Source organism: Stenella coeruleoalba (genome assembly GCF_951394435.1).
Source record: "Stenella coeruleoalba genome assembly, chromosome: 8".
Lineage (NCBI taxonomy): Eukaryota > Metazoa > Chordata > Mammalia > Artiodactyla > Delphinidae > Stenella > Stenella coeruleoalba.
In genome coordinates, this window is record NC_137154.1 from 103,089,876 (window position 1) to 103,109,465 (window position 19,590).

At 46.6% G+C, this 19,590-nt stretch overlaps 1 protein-coding gene across 1 annotated transcript; it reads right to left on the bottom strand.

The window, feature by feature from the left end:
• Nucleotides 1–10,958: 10,958 nt before the first annotated feature.
• KCNJ1 (potassium inwardly rectifying channel subfamily J member 1) lies at nt 10,959–12,077 on the bottom strand (the record flags this gene model as incomplete). The annotated part of the gene is made up of 1 exon (XM_079929273.1): nt 10,959–12,077. The coding sequence occupies one exon, from the start codon at nt 12,075–12,077 to the stop codon at nt 10,959–10,961; it is 1,119 nt and encodes a 372-aa protein (XP_079785399.1).
• Between the last annotated feature and the right edge of the window lie 7,513 nt (nt 12,078–19,590).

Sequence of the window (19,590 nt, forward strand, 5' to 3'; positions counted from 1 at the left end):
CTTTTGTTTAAAATTATTGTGAAAGAAATGCATGGCTTAAAAGAAAACCTGTAGAATACAGAATATTAAAAAATGACAATGACAATGACCCTTATGCTACCACCCAAAGATGATCAGATAATCACGTGCATCACTTATACCTGCTTCCACCTAGTCTAGTGGTACTCAGCCTCAGCGTGTGTTAGTGTCACCAGGAAAGCTTGTAAAAATCCCTGGGAAAGATTGAAAAGTCCTAGTGCCAGGCTGTACCATTAAGGAATTAAGTCAGAATCCGGGGGTTGGTGGTGGCGAGCATTGGTATTTTTTGAAGCTCCCCATGTGATGCCTGTGTGCCACAGGTTGAGGACCGCTGGCCTAGAACATTCTCCTCCCATATCTTTGCGTAGCTGGCTCCTTACCATTGGCCATTTCTCAGTGTTAGCTCCTGGGAGAGGTCTTCCGTCCCCACTCTGTCTAAAGCATCTTCCTCCCATCCAGTCATTCTGAGTCCTGACCCACCTGAATGTTCCTTGTGACCTGTATGATTATGTGAAATTTTGTTAAAGGTATTTGCATGTACTGTTATTTTCCACCTCCCCCCATTAGAAAGTAGGTCCGTAAAGGTGAAGCCCTTGACCATCTTCCTCACTGTGTATCCCCCCTGCCCTCAGCAGTCTCAGAACTGCAGGCCCTCCAAACACATTTGATGAATGAATGAATGACTGAGTGAATGGATTTGTGGTTACTTCTGAGTCTTCTTTCATGTGTATGTACACATATGTATATATACGCAACAAAATTGTGTGTTTTTAAAAAATATTTCAAGTTTTATTTTTTTAATTTAATTAAACAATTTTTATAAAATTTAATTTTATCACTTTTGGTTCATACTTCTTTCATGTGACATTTTTGAGACCATTGTCTATAATCATTACACTTGTTAAATGCGATTTGTAACGCATAGTGGTGTATTCCTGGAGCGCTGCCCACCCCATGATCCTTCCTTACCCCGCCCCCATCATCTGACTAACTCTTCCTTATGCCTCAGGCTTCACCTTGATGTCTGCTCCTCGGGCACCCCTCCTTGGTGCCCCTGACAAGGTTAGGACCCCTTGTGCCTGGTCTCTCCTTTGACAACTGTGTCTCCTGTCGGCTGTCTCTGGAATCTGAGCTCCACGGCGCTCCCAGTGCATTTCGTTTTCCAGCATGTCCCAGGACTCTGCTGTGTGCCCAAATGTTTGTTGAAGGCAGCATAGCATCTCACCTCATTCTGGTCCACACAGCACTAATGCCATCTCCCTGTTGTGGTACACGGAGGTCTTTCTTCACTACAAATAATCCTGTGACAAATGGCCTTGTGTACGTCTTTATGTGAATTAAGCCATTAGGTGTCTGCAGTAAAAATAATGCCATAAAATAGAATTTTGCTTTAAAATGAACCCTGTGTTTCCCCAGTTGATCTCCATAGCCTTGTGCGGTTATAATCCACATCTTACAGATGACAAAGCTAAGACTCAGAGAGAATAAGTAACGCCCCAAATTCATAAGAAAGCAACTAGAAGGGTCAGGATTGGGCCCTGACCAGGAGACAGGAGTTGGCCTGTTTTTGGTGGAAAGCCGTGAATTTTGACACAGCATGACCTGTGCTTGCATGGGTGGATTGTTCCTACTCCTCCTAGGGTAGTTATGAGGATTAAATGAGTAAGCTATAGGGCTTCCCTGGTGGCGCAGTGGTTGAGAGTCAGCCTGCTGATGCAGGGGACACGGGTTCATGCCCCGGTCCGGGAAGATCCCACATGCCGCGGAGCGGCTGGGTCCGTGAGCCATGGCCGCTGAGCCTGCGCGTCCGGAGCTTGCGCTCCGCAACGGGAGAGGCCACAGCAGTTAGAGGCCCGCGTACCGCAAAAAATAAAAAAATTAAAAAAAAAAATGAGTAAGCTATACATGTTGAATATGTAGATATATACCAGCTCTGCCCTCACTAGCCACCTTGGGCAAGTATCTGAGCCTCAGTCTTCTCACCCATAAGATGGGGATAATAATATTATTTCAGCTTGTTGTAGAGAAAATGGAAAGTTCTTGCACTCTAGGAGCCTCTTGATAAACAGTAACAAGTGTCTCTTCTGCCACCATACCCTCTCTAGAGTTATAAACTTCTACATTGATATCATATTTACTTTTCCAAAGTCTTCCACCGTTGTTTTATCATCCCAGTAATGATTAGATGACCCAGATATCTTATGTCTCTCTGTTAAATATTTAAACAGCATAATGGCTATTAAAGAGCTTGCCGGGTCTGCGAAAGCCCTCTCTCCACCGCCTGCCTAACAGTTGGAGGCGGACTTCAGACCACTTTCACTTTCGTGATCTGGAAGTGGATGGCGCCACCTGCTGGCCAGAGGCGCTAACGTAAGGTGCCAGCTTGCTTACGACTGATGGCTTGCGTAGATTCCCCTCCCTCTCACCTTCCTTTCCAGGTAGGTCCGTAATATCTTTTTTTATTTTAACATCTTTATTGGAGTATAATTGCTTACAATGGTGTGTTAGTTTCTGCTTTATAACAAAGTGAATCATTTATACATATACATATGTCCCCATATCTCTTCCCTCTTGCGTCTCCCTCCCTCCCACCCTCCCTATCCCACTCCTCTAGGTGGTCACAAAGCACCGAGCTGATCTCCCTGTGCTACGCGGCTGCTTCCCACTAGCTATCTATTTTACGCTTGGTAGTGTATATATGTCCATGCCACTCTCTCACTTTGTCACAGCTTACCCTTCCCCCTCCCCATATCCTCAAGTCCATTCTCTAGTAGGTCTGTGTCTTTATTCCTGTCTTACCCCTAGGTTCTTCATGACCTTTTTTTTCCCCTTAGATTCCATATATATGTGTTAGCATATGATATTTGTTTTTCTCTTTCTGACTTACTTCACTCTGTATGACAGACTCTAGGTCCATCCAACCTCACTACAAATAACTCAATTTCGTTTCTTTTTATGGCTGAGTAATATTCCATTGTATATATGTGCCACACCTTCTTTATGTTTCTACTCCCCAGGTCACCTGATGGAGTGTCTAAAGCACAGGCCAGGTCAGCAACCAGCGCTTTCCGAGATCCATGAAGACACACTGAATAAGCCATCTCCTTCCAGGACCCACTTGTCTCTCCACTTGTACGATGACAAGGTTGGTCAGGGTTTTCATGGGGCCTTTTCACCGCTAAGCTTCTAGGATTTGGTGCATTTGCAGCGGAAGCAGAAGCAGTGGTGGGAGGAAGGTGAGTTATTTTGTCTCAGGTTAAAATCAAGGCTGGGACTAGAAAGCGAAAGGAAGTGGTGGGGCTCAGGCCGAGGGCACAAGGCACAGTATGGGACCAACCACAGGGCCAGACTCACCTTTCCACCTTGCCTTAATCATCAGAATCATCTCCTCGGCTGTAGCATCACTCAAGCTACCATCTACTGGGAGGCTGTACCAGGCTCTGTGCTGGGCACTTTACATACTACTTCTTTGTGTATTATTTCACACTGTTGTCCTTACTGTGACCCTCTAAGACAGGGATTATTGTTATTTATGATTTTTTAAAAAGTGGTTCATGTAAATCAACTATACTCCATTGAAAATTAATTTTAAAAAATGGAAAAAATTTTAAATCTTTAAAAGTGGTTCAGAAAGGTTAAGAACTAGTTTTAAACAACACACCCAAGGGGGAAAGCTGCATTTGCCCAAGTGTGTCTGTCTTCCAAGGCCCTGAACTTCACACTGGACTTCCTGCCTTCACCTCTGTTCTTCATCACCTCCGTCCTTTCTTCCATGCTGCCAGCAGGGCGTGTCCTTCAGAGGCGGTCCCAGGCTCAGGTCGTGTGTGGCCACCACCAGTGACATGGGGAAGTGAGAAAGCCGTCAGGATCATTGTGGTCTCTCACCGCCACTTTGAGCTCAACTAAAACCAACAGTGCTGGTGGTCCAGAGCCCACACGTCAGTGAATCGCTTACTTTTCATGTCACTGGGACAGAGGAAGTCACCTCTGGGATGTGGACAAGCCTCTCACCTTCCCAGACTCCTTGGGTGATCAGTGCCATGGTAGATGCATGTGACCTCTGTGTCCCCAAGGAACCAGTTCAAGGATGTGCTTCTCCGTTCCCCAGACTCACTCCCTCTGGTCCTGGTGAGCAGTCCCGCTGACCTTGGCTGCCACCTTCCTGGTGAGCTTTCCTTCAGGAAAGGTGACCCCCAGGCATGAGGTCTGTGGGTGGCCCCAGGAAAGAGCCCTGACCGACTCGAAAGCAGAAGCCCAGGGCCCTCGCCCCACCTTCCCGCTGCATCACTAGTGACCTGGGAAAGCCATGTGCTCTCTGAGCAGGTTTCCCCTCCTGGAAAATGGGAACGCTAACACTTTCCTCCCCAGCCCCCAAAAGCGAGCTTCTGCTTCTAATTTCTCCATTCCACCCTGAACACCAACACCAGAGATAGATACCTAAAACACACATTCAATCATGTCATTGCCCTGCAAGGACTCCAGTGGTTGACTGAGAGATCCAGGATGCAACCTCAGGTCAGCACCAAGCCCCTGGCTGCTCTGACCACAGAGTGATGCTTCCCTCCTGTGCCAATGCTGTGGCCATGGAAACACCACATCACCTCCCAGGAGACCCAAGCAAATGTCCATCCTGCTCTTCCATGAGTCTGGGACGTGTGTGCAGCGGATGCTCAGCTCTCTAGCCTACCCCTTTCCCTATTTTCAATCCTACCCATCCACTAAGCCCAGCTTGGCTGTCACCTCCTCTGGGAAGCCTTCCCCTTCCTCTGGCCCCCTCAACATTTTCTTCATACTTCAATTGTAGCACCTTATTTATTTCATTCATTGAATTCAATTTTAATACCTGTGCACAAAATTTCACGTACATGGTAGTTTCTATGACCTCCATCTCCCAAAGGGTGCCTGGATCCTCATCAGAAGGTGATGACCCAGAAGCCCTGGGAATGAAGCCCCCTCTTCCTAGCAGAGACCCTAGACCGGGTACCGGAGTGGCGCTGTTTCTCTTGAGGACACCTGTTCTGACGTTCTCACCAGCCAAAATTCCAGGAAGGTTTCATCCTTAAAGAGCTGTTAGTCCAGGCAGATCGGCTCCCACTGAGAACCCTGGTTCTGAGAATCCAGCTCATTGCCAAGCAGGGTAAGCCGTGCAGGCGCTCTGCAATGGGAGAGGAATGCAAGACAGGCACAGCCATGATCTCTCAGGCTCGTAACAGCAGAGCAGGGGGCCTCTGGAGCAAGATCCCAGCCACTACAGCAAAGCCAGTGAAGGCAAGTGGGGTGGGGAGCCCACAGGTGTCAGAATTATCTATCAACAATGGTCCCTACACAGTAATCTGCAGGAGGTATCGTTAAGTGAACAGTGTTTCTAGAATGCTACCTTTTGTGTAAGAATGGGGGGATATAAGTATATGTATATGGCTTATATTTTTCAAAAAGAAATAGAATCATGATAAAACTAATGAGAATGGCTACCTTGATATGAGAGGAAGGGAAAGGAGAGGCCACAGGAATAGAAATGAGTTTTCTAAATCCGGTTCTAGGATTTTGAAACCATAGAGCCGTGCTTTGCGCGATTAACCAAAGAAAACAGTGAAAACAATACGCAAGCTCTCATCCTTGGAAATAAGCTGAGACAAAGGGGCCTAATTCTATGTCAGATTGCTGCATGGTCGCATAGAGAAAAGAACTCCCTCAAGTGACCTGACAGCAGTTTGTTGACTGTACATCCCAGTAGGATATATTATACAGATTTTTTTAAATTCCCAATAATTATAAATCCATAATCAATAGTCTCCTTGTTAGCAGCAATGTCAATGCCATTTTTTGGGAAACTATTATATGCATGCTTCATAAGGCAAAAAATTACTTTCTCTACAATCAGCACTTCTCTGATTTAGCTCTGGTCCCCCAAGCTGGTTTAAGCCCCTCAGGATCCTTTATCACAGTGACAGGGACCATCCTTGCATCCTCACGCTCGCATCCCCAGTGCCTGACTCGCAGGAGGCCCTCAATGAACACCCACTGGATTGAAATGAAGCCCAAGGTACCAGGATTCTACTCAGATTCCCCCAACTCATGGCCTATGCAGTATTCAGACCTCTGATCTTTGTCAGTGCCCCAACCAGGTCCCTTCTTCCTTTGCCCATGAAGCATCAGGTGGCTGGGAGTCCACCCCGGGGACCAGTGCTCTTGGCTTCAAACCCATGCTCCTACCCCACTTTGCCACGTTAAAAGTCATTTACTTTTACGCTTTTTTTTTACGGTACGCGGGCCCCTCACTGTTGTGGCCTCTCCCGTTGCGGAGCACAGGCTCCGGACGCGCAGGCTCAGTGGCCATGGCTCACGGGCCTAGCCGCTCCGCGGCATGTGGGATCTTCCCGGACCAGGGCACGAACCCGTGTCCCCTGCATCGTCAGGCAGACTCTCAACCACTGCGCCACCAGGGAAGCCCAAAAGTCATTTACTTTTTACAAAGGAATTTTTCCGTCGATTATTTCATCTAATCCTCCCCTAAACCTGTTTCAAAGCTCCCTTTAACAAATAAGGAAACTGAGATTCGATGAAGTTATTTGTCACGGACCCTCTGCTAGTGAATAACGTAGCTTGGCCAGAAGTTCTTTGGGCAGATGTGGGTTGAAAGCCACTATTACCCGTGTTGTCGTGAGCACATCATTCATTCATTTACTGCTTCAAAACCCATTTACTGACTATGTGAGGCAGTGTGTTGGTGCTGTAGGTACACAGAGGTGAATACAGAATATGGACACTGTTCTCCAGGGTTATCCAAGGCTCCATGTCCCCATCTGTCAAAACAGAGAAATATCTGTCTCTCCCTCAAATGAAGGGTTACTGAGAAATTGAAATAAACCAACCAACGTATATCTAATCAGTACAGATATTTAAGGTATATGCAGACATAGGAGATACCAGTCTCCCCAGAATATGCAAGTCCAAAGATGTTTATTAAGCCCTGTCCAGGGGCTCTACCCCATGCCAAGCAGGGAGGGGTTTCTCCCAAAGCATGAGACGGGACCAGGAACGGGTGCTGACTATCGATGGGACACCAGGTAAATGCCTGGCAGCCCCGGTGGGTCCTCCCAGAGGGTGATCCATGTTAGAGGATGCAGACATGAATGATTTTAAACCCAGAAGCTTTCTAGACAGATGTGGGTTTGAGTCCCAGCCCTGCCACTGACTAGCTAGTGACTCTGGACAAGTTCCTTACCTGAGCTGCCTCGGGTGAAAAATCGGTGGAATGATAGTACCTCACAGGATCATTGGGGCAATAAAATTAGGTAGTGTATACGAAATGCTTTAGACAGGACTTCAGACATAGTAAGAAGTCAGTAAGGCGCCCCAGAGTAAGCTTCTCCTACTATAGCACGAGAGAAACTTGGGGTTCCTCACGCGCCTGAAAGATGCTCCCGGCCTCTAGGACATCCAGGGCGGTGGAGGGTGCTTGGGATGGAGGTGCAGGAGGGCCCACACCCGTCCCTCGCCCCCGCAGCCCCCATGCAAGGTCTCCCTCTCTGCAGGGCTCAGCTCCAAGGAGTCCAGCTGGGTGCATCTGGCTGGGGAGATTAAATTATTTTTGAATTCCTAACTGAATGTTCTTTTAATGGAAACTTAATGACAGGCATTGAAATAGATTTCCTCCGTAACCCCTCCTCCCGCGGCGCCCCCCAACGCGGCTCTGTGTGGCCCAGATCCCGATAACCTTTATTCCCTACCCCTGGACTTTTATCTCCCCAGTGACAAACAGCCCTTGCTGGACAGAAAGAGGAAATTCCAGTCATTGCTCTCAAACTTCTGGCTTCCAAAATAAAATTCTCTATCTCCCCTGTCAAGCTTTGATTGACATACACTTCCTGGAATGGGGAGGACAACGGCCCGGGGGCGGGGCCAGGGCTTCATTTGCATTCTGGGCATCCGAGGTTTTCATCACGTTTGCTCTGGACAGGGGACAGGCCCCCCGCGCTACTCGCAGTCACCCTGTGGAGGACCCATCTCCCGTTTTATGAAAAGTCTCTAGGGAAGACAGCTCCCCTACGGTCCCCACGATCTACCAGGGAAGTTCTTTGCTGTCCATGAAAACAGACAGATGAGCTGAGCATCTCACTCCTTAGACCTGGCAACTTAGGATCTTTTCCTTCTACCCTTTCTGTCTTGAGGAATAAATTTTTAGACAGTGTCCCACATCTTAACTCTAAATAGTGGAGCTTGAGCCAACCTAAGTCCTGGAAGTTTAAACCAGGATCAGACTCTCCAAGTCAAAACCTCAGAGCAACAGAGCTAAACAACCCATTCAGGAGGAATCAGTACTAAGGGAAACTCTGGATATGGTGATGCATCATGAGATGCAGTTTTTCTTGAAAGGAAAAAGAAATGTTGAATTGCTTTTAAAAATGGGTAAATCAGTAAATAGAATTATAGAGCACACCTGTAGCAGTAGCAGTGCCTGTGTGATCAGGTCCTGGTGGGAACGCTGTTACCACATTGCAATAGAAAGCCCGCCTTTAGCACTGGCATTAAACTATGGGCAAGCTGGCCTTCTGGAACCTTCTGGAACCTTCTGGAACCTTCTGTTTTCCATTTAATTTATTTACTCACTGAGTTCCTATGCCTGTGGTAACCCTTTCTTTCCAAATGTCCAGAGTTCTTGTGCTGCTTTGGGGTTCCAGCCACCCCTTAGGACCATTGCATGGTGCCTGCAGGGCCTCATTTCCTCGGGGCTTTGTTAGATGTAAGTATGTTAACAGTTGCTAAAGGTTCGATGGGAATTTGCCTTTAAAAGTAGACTTCAAAGGGCAGAAAGCCTCAATCCTAATAAAGGAATATTTGGAAGCAGACGTCTTCCATCGAATAACCCAGAAAGAAAGGCCATTCGCAAAGATCCTGCTCTCCTAACGATCAAGAGGAATGGATTGCCTATGATCACTTCACTACCAGCATCCCCCAACATCTGCTAAAAGGAGCAGAACAGACTAGAAGGCATGTCTTCTGACCCTTCCGTCTATAAAGACACTACAGAGTCATAAACCCTCATGACAATGGGCCAGCAGAGAATTCCAGCTCCCTCGAACTTGTTACACCTGATTTCCTTTAGCTTCGTCAGCAGATTAAATGGCGATGCCAACACACTTACACGCACAGAGTAATCTCCCACGTGGTCCCATCGTGTCCACCGTTATGGCCATGGACAAAGTGCGCAACTCTGAACCCATCAGACTCCTCACTCATTTTTGTCGGAAGGACCAGAGTGTCTGTGTGTATCTGTACAAACTCAACCCCAGGCCTGCAAAAACAAAGTCATTGGTATCCATGACTACATGCCTAGACTCACACCGGAGTGGTTTGATGGGGCTGCATGGGACGGGGCACATCTGCACCCGACATCATGTCCTCCTGGGCACGCTGGATTCGAGACAAACTTACATCAGTTTCAGAGATTTAATTTTTTTTTGTTTTTTTTTTTGCGGTACGCGGGTCTCTCACTGCTGTGGCCTCTCCCGTCGCGGAGCACAGGCTCCGGATGCGCAGGCTCAGCGGCCATGGCTCACGGGCCCAGCCGCTCCGCGGCATGTGGGATCTTCCCGGACCGGGGCACGAACCCACGTCCCCTGCATTGGCAGGCGGACTCTCACCCACTGCGCCACCAGGGAAGCCCAGGGATTTAATGTACTAATCAGCACACTGACAACATTTTGATTCCTAAGCAGCTTTGGGTACCATCTTTTCGAGAATACATTCAAAATAACGTAAGCAGGGAACTGAACAAGACATTCACAGCGAAAGCTTCCCCTGCAGATCAATCCTCATATGACATTGGTCTGTCTGATGAAGATGTGGTGTTGGCCCTCAGAGGAAGGAAGACCTAGCACTTTCCTTACTGTGGGGTCATATCCCATTCCCTTCCCTTTCATACTTCTCCTTTAGAAACAGCATTTCAGTTACAAACCCTCGGGTGAAAAACACAAGATATATTTTTCTCAGAAGCATTAGCAGTATTTTCCCTTCTCAACTGTCTTTGCTCCTTCAAACTCCTCACTGCCTTCTTGGAAGATCAGGAAGTAGTGTTTTAACAGATTTGAAGCCCCTTATCCCATCTAACACAAATTGGAAGAAATATCACCCTCATTTTCAAAGCAAACATTCTTTCTTGCAGGAAAGTGTTCATGGAGATTCTAGAGTGGTGATTTAGACTGTGTAAATGTCCTTGGGCCAACACCCAGCTTGGCCACAGGCTCTGGAGGTGCCGTCGAGCAGGCTGGGCCCTGTGCTCCTCCCCTGCATGTAGAGATGCGGAGTCCACGGGCCAAGCCTCCCCCCTGCTCCTCTGGAAACACGGCATGACCCAGACTTAGATGAAAGCGCCAACGACCAGGGCTGGAGAAGGCCAGAGCCTCACAAATGTTCACTGTACATCCGTCTTTTCTTATTACTTTGATTGGTTCATCTCCCCCAACTCAGGAGACAATTTTTCCTTGGATACAATCCAATGTTAAAATAAACGTGGCTTCTTTCTTATCAGTAGAACCAAAATAAGAATATCTTTTTTCCCTGATCCTATCTAAAGCTTATATCTTCTTTGGGAAGACTCTTAAAAAGATCTCATTTGGTCTGTCCACGAGGCTTTCAATGATTTTTGTCTGTTCCCATCAACACGGCATGATTTCAAACAATCCTATTCAAGATTTTATGTGAGCTCCTCTGTCTCCCATATTCCAGTTTCCTACAAACCCATTGCACGTTCTCGTGCAGTCGCCTTGCAGAGCTCTGTGTCTTGTAGGACCATGGTTATGGGGTTCAGGGACATTGCGCGGGGAGATTTGAAATGCTCTTGTCCCACTGTCATACCCCCAAGTTCTTGATTGCTCCATAACGTTTCTAGCCACTAGGTATCTTCGAGATCTTGCTTTACTCACGCTGAGAAGCCACTGTTACATCTTGGTATCGTCTGTCTCGCTGACTTCGGACAAGATGAAGTTGGGGTTGTCATAGCCTCTCTTCATCCTGGCTTGAGCATCTTTCTCATTATACAGGCACATGGCACAGTGCGGCGTCTCCACTTCCACTGTTTTGCTAAAGTTATGGAAATCTACTCGGTATTTCCCTTCCTTGGTCTTGGACACCATGGGAGCAAAACGATAGCCCCAGAGCACCTCTTCTGGGACGTAGGATGTCCGGACTTGGCAGGTAGCGCTGGTTGATTCCACCGTACCGTCTAAAAACACCACTAATTCAAAGTCCTGCTGGGGAAGGGTTTCTGCTGCCATGTGGAAGAAGGGGCTAGTGTGGTCGATGACATGGTAAATTGTCAGCGGGGAGATGAAAAATAAATTTTCATTCCCTGCGTCCACCACAAAGTTGATATTGATCTGGTCCAAAATGATGGTCTCTCCTTCAGGCGTGATGGTGGTCTTCAGAAGCTTGCCATATATGTGACTGCCAATAAGGAGACTCTTCCGAAGGTTAGCCACTCGGATCAAGAGACAGAGCTTCCCACCCCGCTTACTGATCACCGCATGCTTGCTGAAAGTGACGGTCTTGGCGCGTTGCTTGGGCCGGGAGATCTTGGCTAAAATAGCACCACACATGAAAGAATTGATGATGACCCCAAGGATAGACTGGAAGATAAGCAGGAAAATGGCAGTGCCACACTGTTCCGTCACACACCTGAATCCATAGCCAATGGTCACTTGCGTTTCCAGAGAAAACAGAAAAGCTGAGGTCAGGCCATTGATGTGCTCCACGCAAGGGGTGTGGTTGGCGGAAGGATGGAACTCAGGGAGATCTTTGTGGATGTAGGCGACCGCATACCACAGGAGGCCAAAGAAGAACCAGCTCCCCAAGAAGGCTGTGATGAAGATGGTCATTTTGTATCTCCACTTGAGGTCCAGCACCGTCGTCCAGATGTCCACAAAGAATATCAGCCTCGACTGTGCCTCTACGTTGCCAAATTCGATGTTACACCTTCCGTCTTTGGAGACCAACCTTGCTCTTTGCACAGAACGCCCAAGAAAGTGAGTGACAAACCATTTCTGAAGATGTTTGAACATTCTTTCTGTCAACACCCGACCTGAAATCACATCAAAGAAAAACAAAACAGAACAACATTATGTGTCTAACACTAGTGAACTAAGGGACTCACAGAAAGAGCTAACTGTCTATGAAACTGCCATTCAATACGATCTGGGTGACTGATCGCTTGGGCAAGCTGACAACCTTGTTCTGGATACCATAGTGCTATCGTCGGTAGAAAATTCCCACTACAAGACCATATTGCTTAAAGATAAAGAGAAAAAACAATTCCAGGGAGATAGAAATGTAAAGGAACCTGAGAGAGCATACATCCATGTGTTTTCTGACCTTAGTCACACCCAACGTTAAAAATGTTTGTGATAACGCAGACACAGAGAACAGACTTGTGGTTGCCAAGGGGAAGGGAAGTGGGGGAGGGATGGATGGGGAGTTTGGGGTTGGCAGAGGCAAACTATTATACGTAGGATGGATAAACAACAAGGCCCTACTGTGTTGCACAGGGAACTATATTCAGTAACCTGTGATAAAGCATCATGGAAAAGAAGAGGAAAAAGAATGTATATATATGTATAACTGAATCACTTTGCTGAACAATGGAAATTAACACAACATTGTAAATGCACTATGCTTCAATAAAATATTTTTTAAATGTTTATGATAACAAATTATGGCCTGTACTATGATTTATTTGATAGTATTCTTTAAATGAATTCTTTTTTCTTTAATAAACTTAGTCTTAAGCTAAGCAAAACTATCTGTGAAAGCAGAAACTTGATGCACTATTTACATTTCGGTTAATATATAGAAATAAATAACTATAAAAAAAGCCTCATCAGTATACTACCTAAACCATCTTATGTACTGCTACGGATACTCACATAGCAAGAGAAATTATAATTCAATTCAGTTCTCTCATTTATCTAGTGAAGGAACTGAGAAAATTTTTTTTTTTGTGGTACGCGGGCCTCTCACTGTTGTGGCCTCTCCCGTTGCGGAGCACAGTCTCCGGACGCGCAGGCTCAGCGGCCATGGCTCACGTGCCCCGCGGCACGTGGGATCCTCCCGGACCGGGGCACGAACTCGTGTCCCCTGCATCGGCAGGTGGACTCTCAACCGCTGCGCCACCAGGGAAGCCCAGAACTGAGAAAATTTTAATGATATTTCCAAAGTCAGGTCCCTCAACAGAAATTAACACAACATTGTAAATCAACTATACTTCAATAAAATTAAGACAGCAGCAAAGTCAGGGACCTAATCATGGCAGGATGACAACTAGAGGGTAAGCTTCCCCGCTTCCAGATCAGAGAAATCTCTCCCTCACTGTGTCTCAGTTATAACGTTTCATATTCTAACACCAGATTTCTCTGAAACATTTCAAGAGAAGCATTGGTCAACTTCCTTTTTTTTTTTTTTTTTGCTCGACACTATTTAGAACAGAGTTCCTCAATACTGTTTGGTCAAGTTGTATCATAAGATCCTGGAAGTTTTCTGAGTGGATCCCAAGCCTGGGATGCCAAGGTTCCCCAAAGCAATAGTAAGATGCTCACCATCGGTATCTGCTACTTCCTTCCTTGCCTGCAAGCTGAAGGATGGGGCACTCTGATTTAAAGAACCCTGCGCAAAGGTAGAACCATGTTTTATTCACTCCTCTATCCCAGCTGTTAGCACAGACCATTACTATTTATTCAATAAGCATAAATGGAATCATTCCTTGAATGAATTAAGCACTTCAAAATACCATCTGGACAAAGGTCTCATGGATGACATTATTGTAACTTCCATCTTACAGCACAAAACTGAAGGGATTTCCCCCAAACAGACAGCACTGATGAACCCCCGGGGTCATAAACACTAGACGGTCTCCTCCCCTATCTGTGCTCACCCCACTCCCAAGGTGTGCCTGTTATGGTTGGCAATGTCTTCGTGGTATTTTTAATCGAATGCAAATATGTTTCTAAAATAGATTTCAAAATCCCCCTTCAAAAATGTGTTTATTCATACAAACTAGGAAGCGAAACCAACTTAGTGATAAATTTTAAACAAAAGTGATATCCTACCACGTTTTGCTCATGGCCTTAAACCAGGTGAAAACACAAGAAGACCCCAGGTAGAAGTGGTGATGAGAAAACCACGGCTGTGGTGATTGGAAGGACAGGTTCTAAAGATATTAAAAAATGTAACCCGGAGAGCAGACAGTGCACTCAGAGGGGCCTGCCCCTCGTGTCACCCAACCCTCATTGACCTCAAGTCCTCAAAGAGTATGAGGGGATGGTCCCAAGTGTGGCTCGCCAAGGGAAGTGGTCTCTTCCTGCCCAATCTCTCCCTTTCCTCTGCTCACATCTCCCCTAACCTTGTGTCCATCCCCTGGGGACTCTCTCCCTTTCCCAGGTTCATGGAAGCTCATACTGTTTACAAAGCTCTTCTTAGGCTGGATCTCACCTAAAACAATAACTTCTAAAGCCAACATTCATCCGTCGAATTCACATCCTCTTTGTCATACATTATAATTCCAGACGTAACTCCTAACACAGCAACCTCCGAGCTTTTCTCCCCCGCTATTCTTGTAGCCCCATCTGAATTCATTTCACTTTTGAAAAGAAAGGGTATTTCTGTAGAGTAAATGAGTCCCCCCGATTCATCTCTTGGATGAGTTTGGGTTTCCATGCCTGTACTACTAAGAAAATATTATCTGCCTGGCCTTGCAAAGAGTAGGAACGAAAGCACCCAGCTTAAAAAGAGCTTCCCCAGATCGCCCACACTTACCAACATCTTAAACATATTCTGTCCCGAAGCATCCACGGCTGGGAGAAGCAAGGAGGTAGTGTTGGGAGCTGGTCTCTGGAGGCAGGCTGATTTCTTTCAAACCCAGCCTAATTTATGGTAGGCTTTGGCCAGTGGACCGATGCTAATGTGTATTAGCCTGAAAACATTAATTTGATAGTGGAGCTGTGTGGTTTAAACTCTCAGGCCAAGCCCCAAGCTGGGTATGTATTTTTTTCCCAAACCTCACATGGCTTGAATTCCATCATGCTAAGCCTTGACAAGCCACCAGCTAAGGGCCCTGGGCAGCAGGCACAGGTTCTGTTCTGGCATTTTCCTCCTCTCCTTTACCATGCTCTATAGCTCTCTTGCTCTTCCTCCTAGTTTGGGCCCAATACCCTTCACCAGAAACAATTAGTTATCATCAGTCTCCCACCATATTCCCTGAAACACACTGAGATGCTGAGATTTCTAAGTGTTCACAAAGATACAGGTGAATGATAGACGTAGGTAAGTACATGTCTGTAAGACAAAAATAAGATCACACCAGGAAAAAACAAGATGCCATGTTAATCTCTCTACACAGCAGTCACTGTTGTTTAAGAAACTGAGATTTAAAAGCAGCCTTTATTGTTGGATTTATTTTGTAAAATCTGGCATTTACTGAAGGTACTTTCTGCATGCACTGGGTTAACCAATGCTGTTGATTTATTTACTCAGACAGTGAGAAGTTTCATACCTAGAGAATGCAAGAATACAGGATAAATTCATCCTCTGACCAAGCCCATCCGTCACGTGGCAGTCCCATTATACACAGCCTATATCTGACTTTGCTTAGACAATGGCATTTAATCCTACCACAGACAGACACAATATGTATTTTTGGAACTATTGGGCAATTAGAAATTGGCCCTGGATTATGTAACATGCACAGTTTCTAGGTCACTTTCTGTTGAAATCAGTAAACCTTAATAGCAAGCATAGGGCTGGACATTAGCTAATATTTACCAAGTTCTTCTTAATGGCCTGGCAAAGCAAGTGGATTATATTGTTGCCATCTTTTTTCTTCAGTGCTCCAGCATTCTTTTTTTCTGTAAACAGTCCATTCTCAAAAAATAGACTTTGTATGAACTTTCCAAACATCGAGTGTATTGTGTAGGATTTCAAAGACAAATAGAACTCTGTTCCTGTTCTCAAGGAGCTCACAGTCGAAGGGGGAAGTGAGCTCAGTAACTCAGCAATTACAATGTGCTGTGGTCTGTATAATACCCAAAGGACACGTCTCTGCTCAGAGATCTCTATTAGACAGGCCAATCCCCAACCCCCTGCGGAAACACCTCAACTGACAGAAAACTCACTTTTGTGTCGATTAATTTATTTATCCTTCATTAAGCAACAGGGATGTGTGGATTCTAACATGTGTGTTAGACATCACGGAAGTAATCGTTTACCAAATGGGTACAGTCCCTGTCATTGTGAAAAACCTTCTAGTCCAGGTGGGAGACGCAAACGAGCTGATAAACCGTCAAAAGCAGTATGATACCTGCCAGGGCAGAAAACAATGGAAGTGCTCTGGGAGGATCTTGTTTGAGGAGCAGAGAAGCGCTATGGAGACCAAGGCCTGGAGATGGTATTAGCGTCACACATGGTAGGAACTCTGTAACTGTTTGTTGAATGACAATCAATCAGTTAAACACAGCATGCATAAGAGCAATGGGTCTGCTATCACTTACGTGGCTCCCGTCCAATAGAGATATTTTGGAAGAGACCTTTTTGTGCAGCACTGTAATTGTAAATTGTGTATGTGACAGAGGCAGGGGCACAGAGGAACTGAAAGAATTGCTGAGTAAACAGGTGACAGTGTTGGGGGACAGCGCGAGACACCGGCTGGAACCAGCAAGGACCAGCGCACTTAGCGCCTGTGCGCCCTGCGAGATGTTCTCATCTAGACCTAGAGGAGAAACTGATACCAGCAACACCCGGTCTAGTCTTGCCTCGGGGACAACTCATGATACTTCTAAAGAAGTGTGAACTCTCTTCAGGTGATCAGTCTTTCAAATTCTTGAAAATAAACATTTTCCTCCTGAATCTCCTTTTCTCCATAAAAATGCATGCTTTATTTGCATACAATACCTATGGCAACCAAACCCGTCTGCATTTTAAGTGAGGTACCTACAGTTTGTGCTCCTTGATGATATTTAAAGAACCAGGACAGAGGCCGTTCTTTTGCAGGCCACCCCCTGAGAACGAGCAATTGGGAATTTGGAGTTTCCCATGGCCAGTATCACACAGCCTTCTACCCACCCCGGCTCGCTCAGCAGCCACTGGACCAGAGAGAAGACGGCAAATAGATGTTGCTTTTATCTCTTATTTAGAATTACAAAGGCTATCGTTCCTCTCTATAGTTGAAAAAACAGTTGCTGTAGTCTGCCTATTAGTCCAACCTCTCACAGCTCACACACAGCCTGAATTCGCTCAGGACATTTCTGAGAGTCAAGATTGTCTGTCAGAGGTAGGAAATAGGAGTTATTCAGCCTGAGAGCAGAAGTCAAATGACTTTCTGTAGTCCCTTTGCAATGGTGCTGGAGGAGAAATTCAAGCTGCCATGAAAATTGATGGCTTTGCTTCAGACCATTAACCAACATTTCCTGAGGACCTACCGTAGCGAGGCATGCAATGGGATCATGGCCCAAGGTCTCCACCTTCTTAATCAGTGAAATCAAGCAAACTCTCTACTGATTGAACTTACTACATGCCAGGTGCTACGCTAGGAAGCAAAAGAGGTAACAGTCGCGGCTGTCAAGTTGCTCAAGTATGAGTAGTAATTCAGTCACTATCCGATAATTACAATGCGGCAGGTTTGCTGCCCTTGAAGGGGTTGAGGACAGGGTTTTCAAGCATCCACCAGAGAGGAGACGCAACAGGCGGAAGGTTAAGCTTACACTCTTGAACACACCTTTGCTGAGGAGCTAAAACAAATACATCTGTTACCGCAGAGGACTTCCTGTTTTCTATGAAAACGGCCTCAAGCTATTGCAGGATGGCCACCCAGCTGGCTTTGCAAACCCTCAGTGCCCAGGGGCATCCAGTCAGCCAGCTCCTGGGGATACGTATATGGGAGACCTATTGTCGACAGAGGGCATTGTTTCCTTTTTGTTCAATATTCTGAGAGAAATCACCTCTGATGTCTTTAGCTCTACCAGGCTGCTCACTTGGGCTCAGCCTGGGTTCTTACAAAGAACTTGGCAAGGCCGGTGGAAATAATTTTTCCTGGCCTCATGGGCATGTGAACGGGCATGAGCCTCAGGACCCTTCCAGGCTAGATTTGGGACTGCACTTCAGTAACACCCCACCTTTCCCTGGGGCCGAGTGTGCTCACATGCCCCCTCCCCTGTGAAGCCACAAGTTGCTTGTGTCCAGGGCGGGAATGCAGCACAGACTTTCCTAGGTGCCTGGTTCCTTCCAGAGAACAGAGTTTGGGAACAAGAGCCAGTGAATCATAAGGTCTGGGGGTGTTGGTGGTCCCCTACGGCACACCGGCTTCTGTAGGCATGTCTGGAGCCTGCCGGTCCAGGAGCATCACCTGAATAACTATAGAGATCTGCCATGCGTGGGGATCAAGACGGGGTGGGAGCCCTGCTGCAGGACGTTCGTGGCACAGGTAAGAACCAAAGGCACCAGGTAGACTGGAGGAGGTCCAGCTGGGCTGAGCGCAGACATGGACTTGAATCTGTCACTTGATGGCCAGGTGACCTGAGCAAGCCACTTAGGCTAACTGGGCCTCCGCTTCCTCACCTGTGAAATGACTGTGAGAATATGCTCTCAAAGGCTGTAGCGTGTTTTACATGCAAATGTAAAGTTCCTAGAACACGGCAATTACACAATATATAGTTGCTACAATATATAGTAGCAACTGTTATTATCAGTTCAGAAGTTTAAACCTGTGCAGCAGCTTAACCAGGCGTCACCGACCCAGGCCACTGAGGGTCTGCTCTGCAGAGTCACAGGGGCTGTGTGGGGAAATGACACGCAGGCGAGGGACAAGGCTCCTGAGAGAGAGGGCGACAAAGGTTCTGACAACACGTCGATGTCTGTGAACTGTACTGGCTTCAGAGCCCATCCTGACCTGTGGAATAGAAGACCTGAGAAAGCCAAACACGTCTGTATAAAGGATCTGCCCATCATCAGGGCGGAAGCCTTATCCTGGAGAGGTGAGAACAGGATAGAGGGAGAGAATTTTCCTTGGTGGCACTACCAGGGGTGATGCCCTTCTTCTCTTACCACAGACATTAAGTAGCATTTGATTGTATCACTGACAATCTACAGACGCCGTTGCAAAGGAAAAAGCAACCCCAGACAGCTGGGAGCCAGCCTGGCACCACGTCTAGGTCTCGGTGTTGCCGGGAGCTGTCCGGGGGCTCACAGCTCAGTCTTGGTGTTCTCTTGTTGAACCCGGTTTCACAGGATATCAACATCAGAATCATGTCTGACCACAGACAGAAACATGAACGTGGTCCAAACCATGAAAATGCCCAAATGTCCCCCTGTGCTGGCACTGTGAGTGATCCCGATAATAAGATTTACTAACATACTCCATCACAGAATTACCCCTATTTCTTGATATCTAACCCAGAGCAGCGTATTGCTTCCTTAACTCTCCCAAATCACCCAGAACAAGCCCAAATCTTGATGATGTGTGTCTAACACTCTCTCAAGCGAGGCTCCCCACCATTCCTCAGGGGCGTGTGCTCACTAGCTGCGACAAGTCAC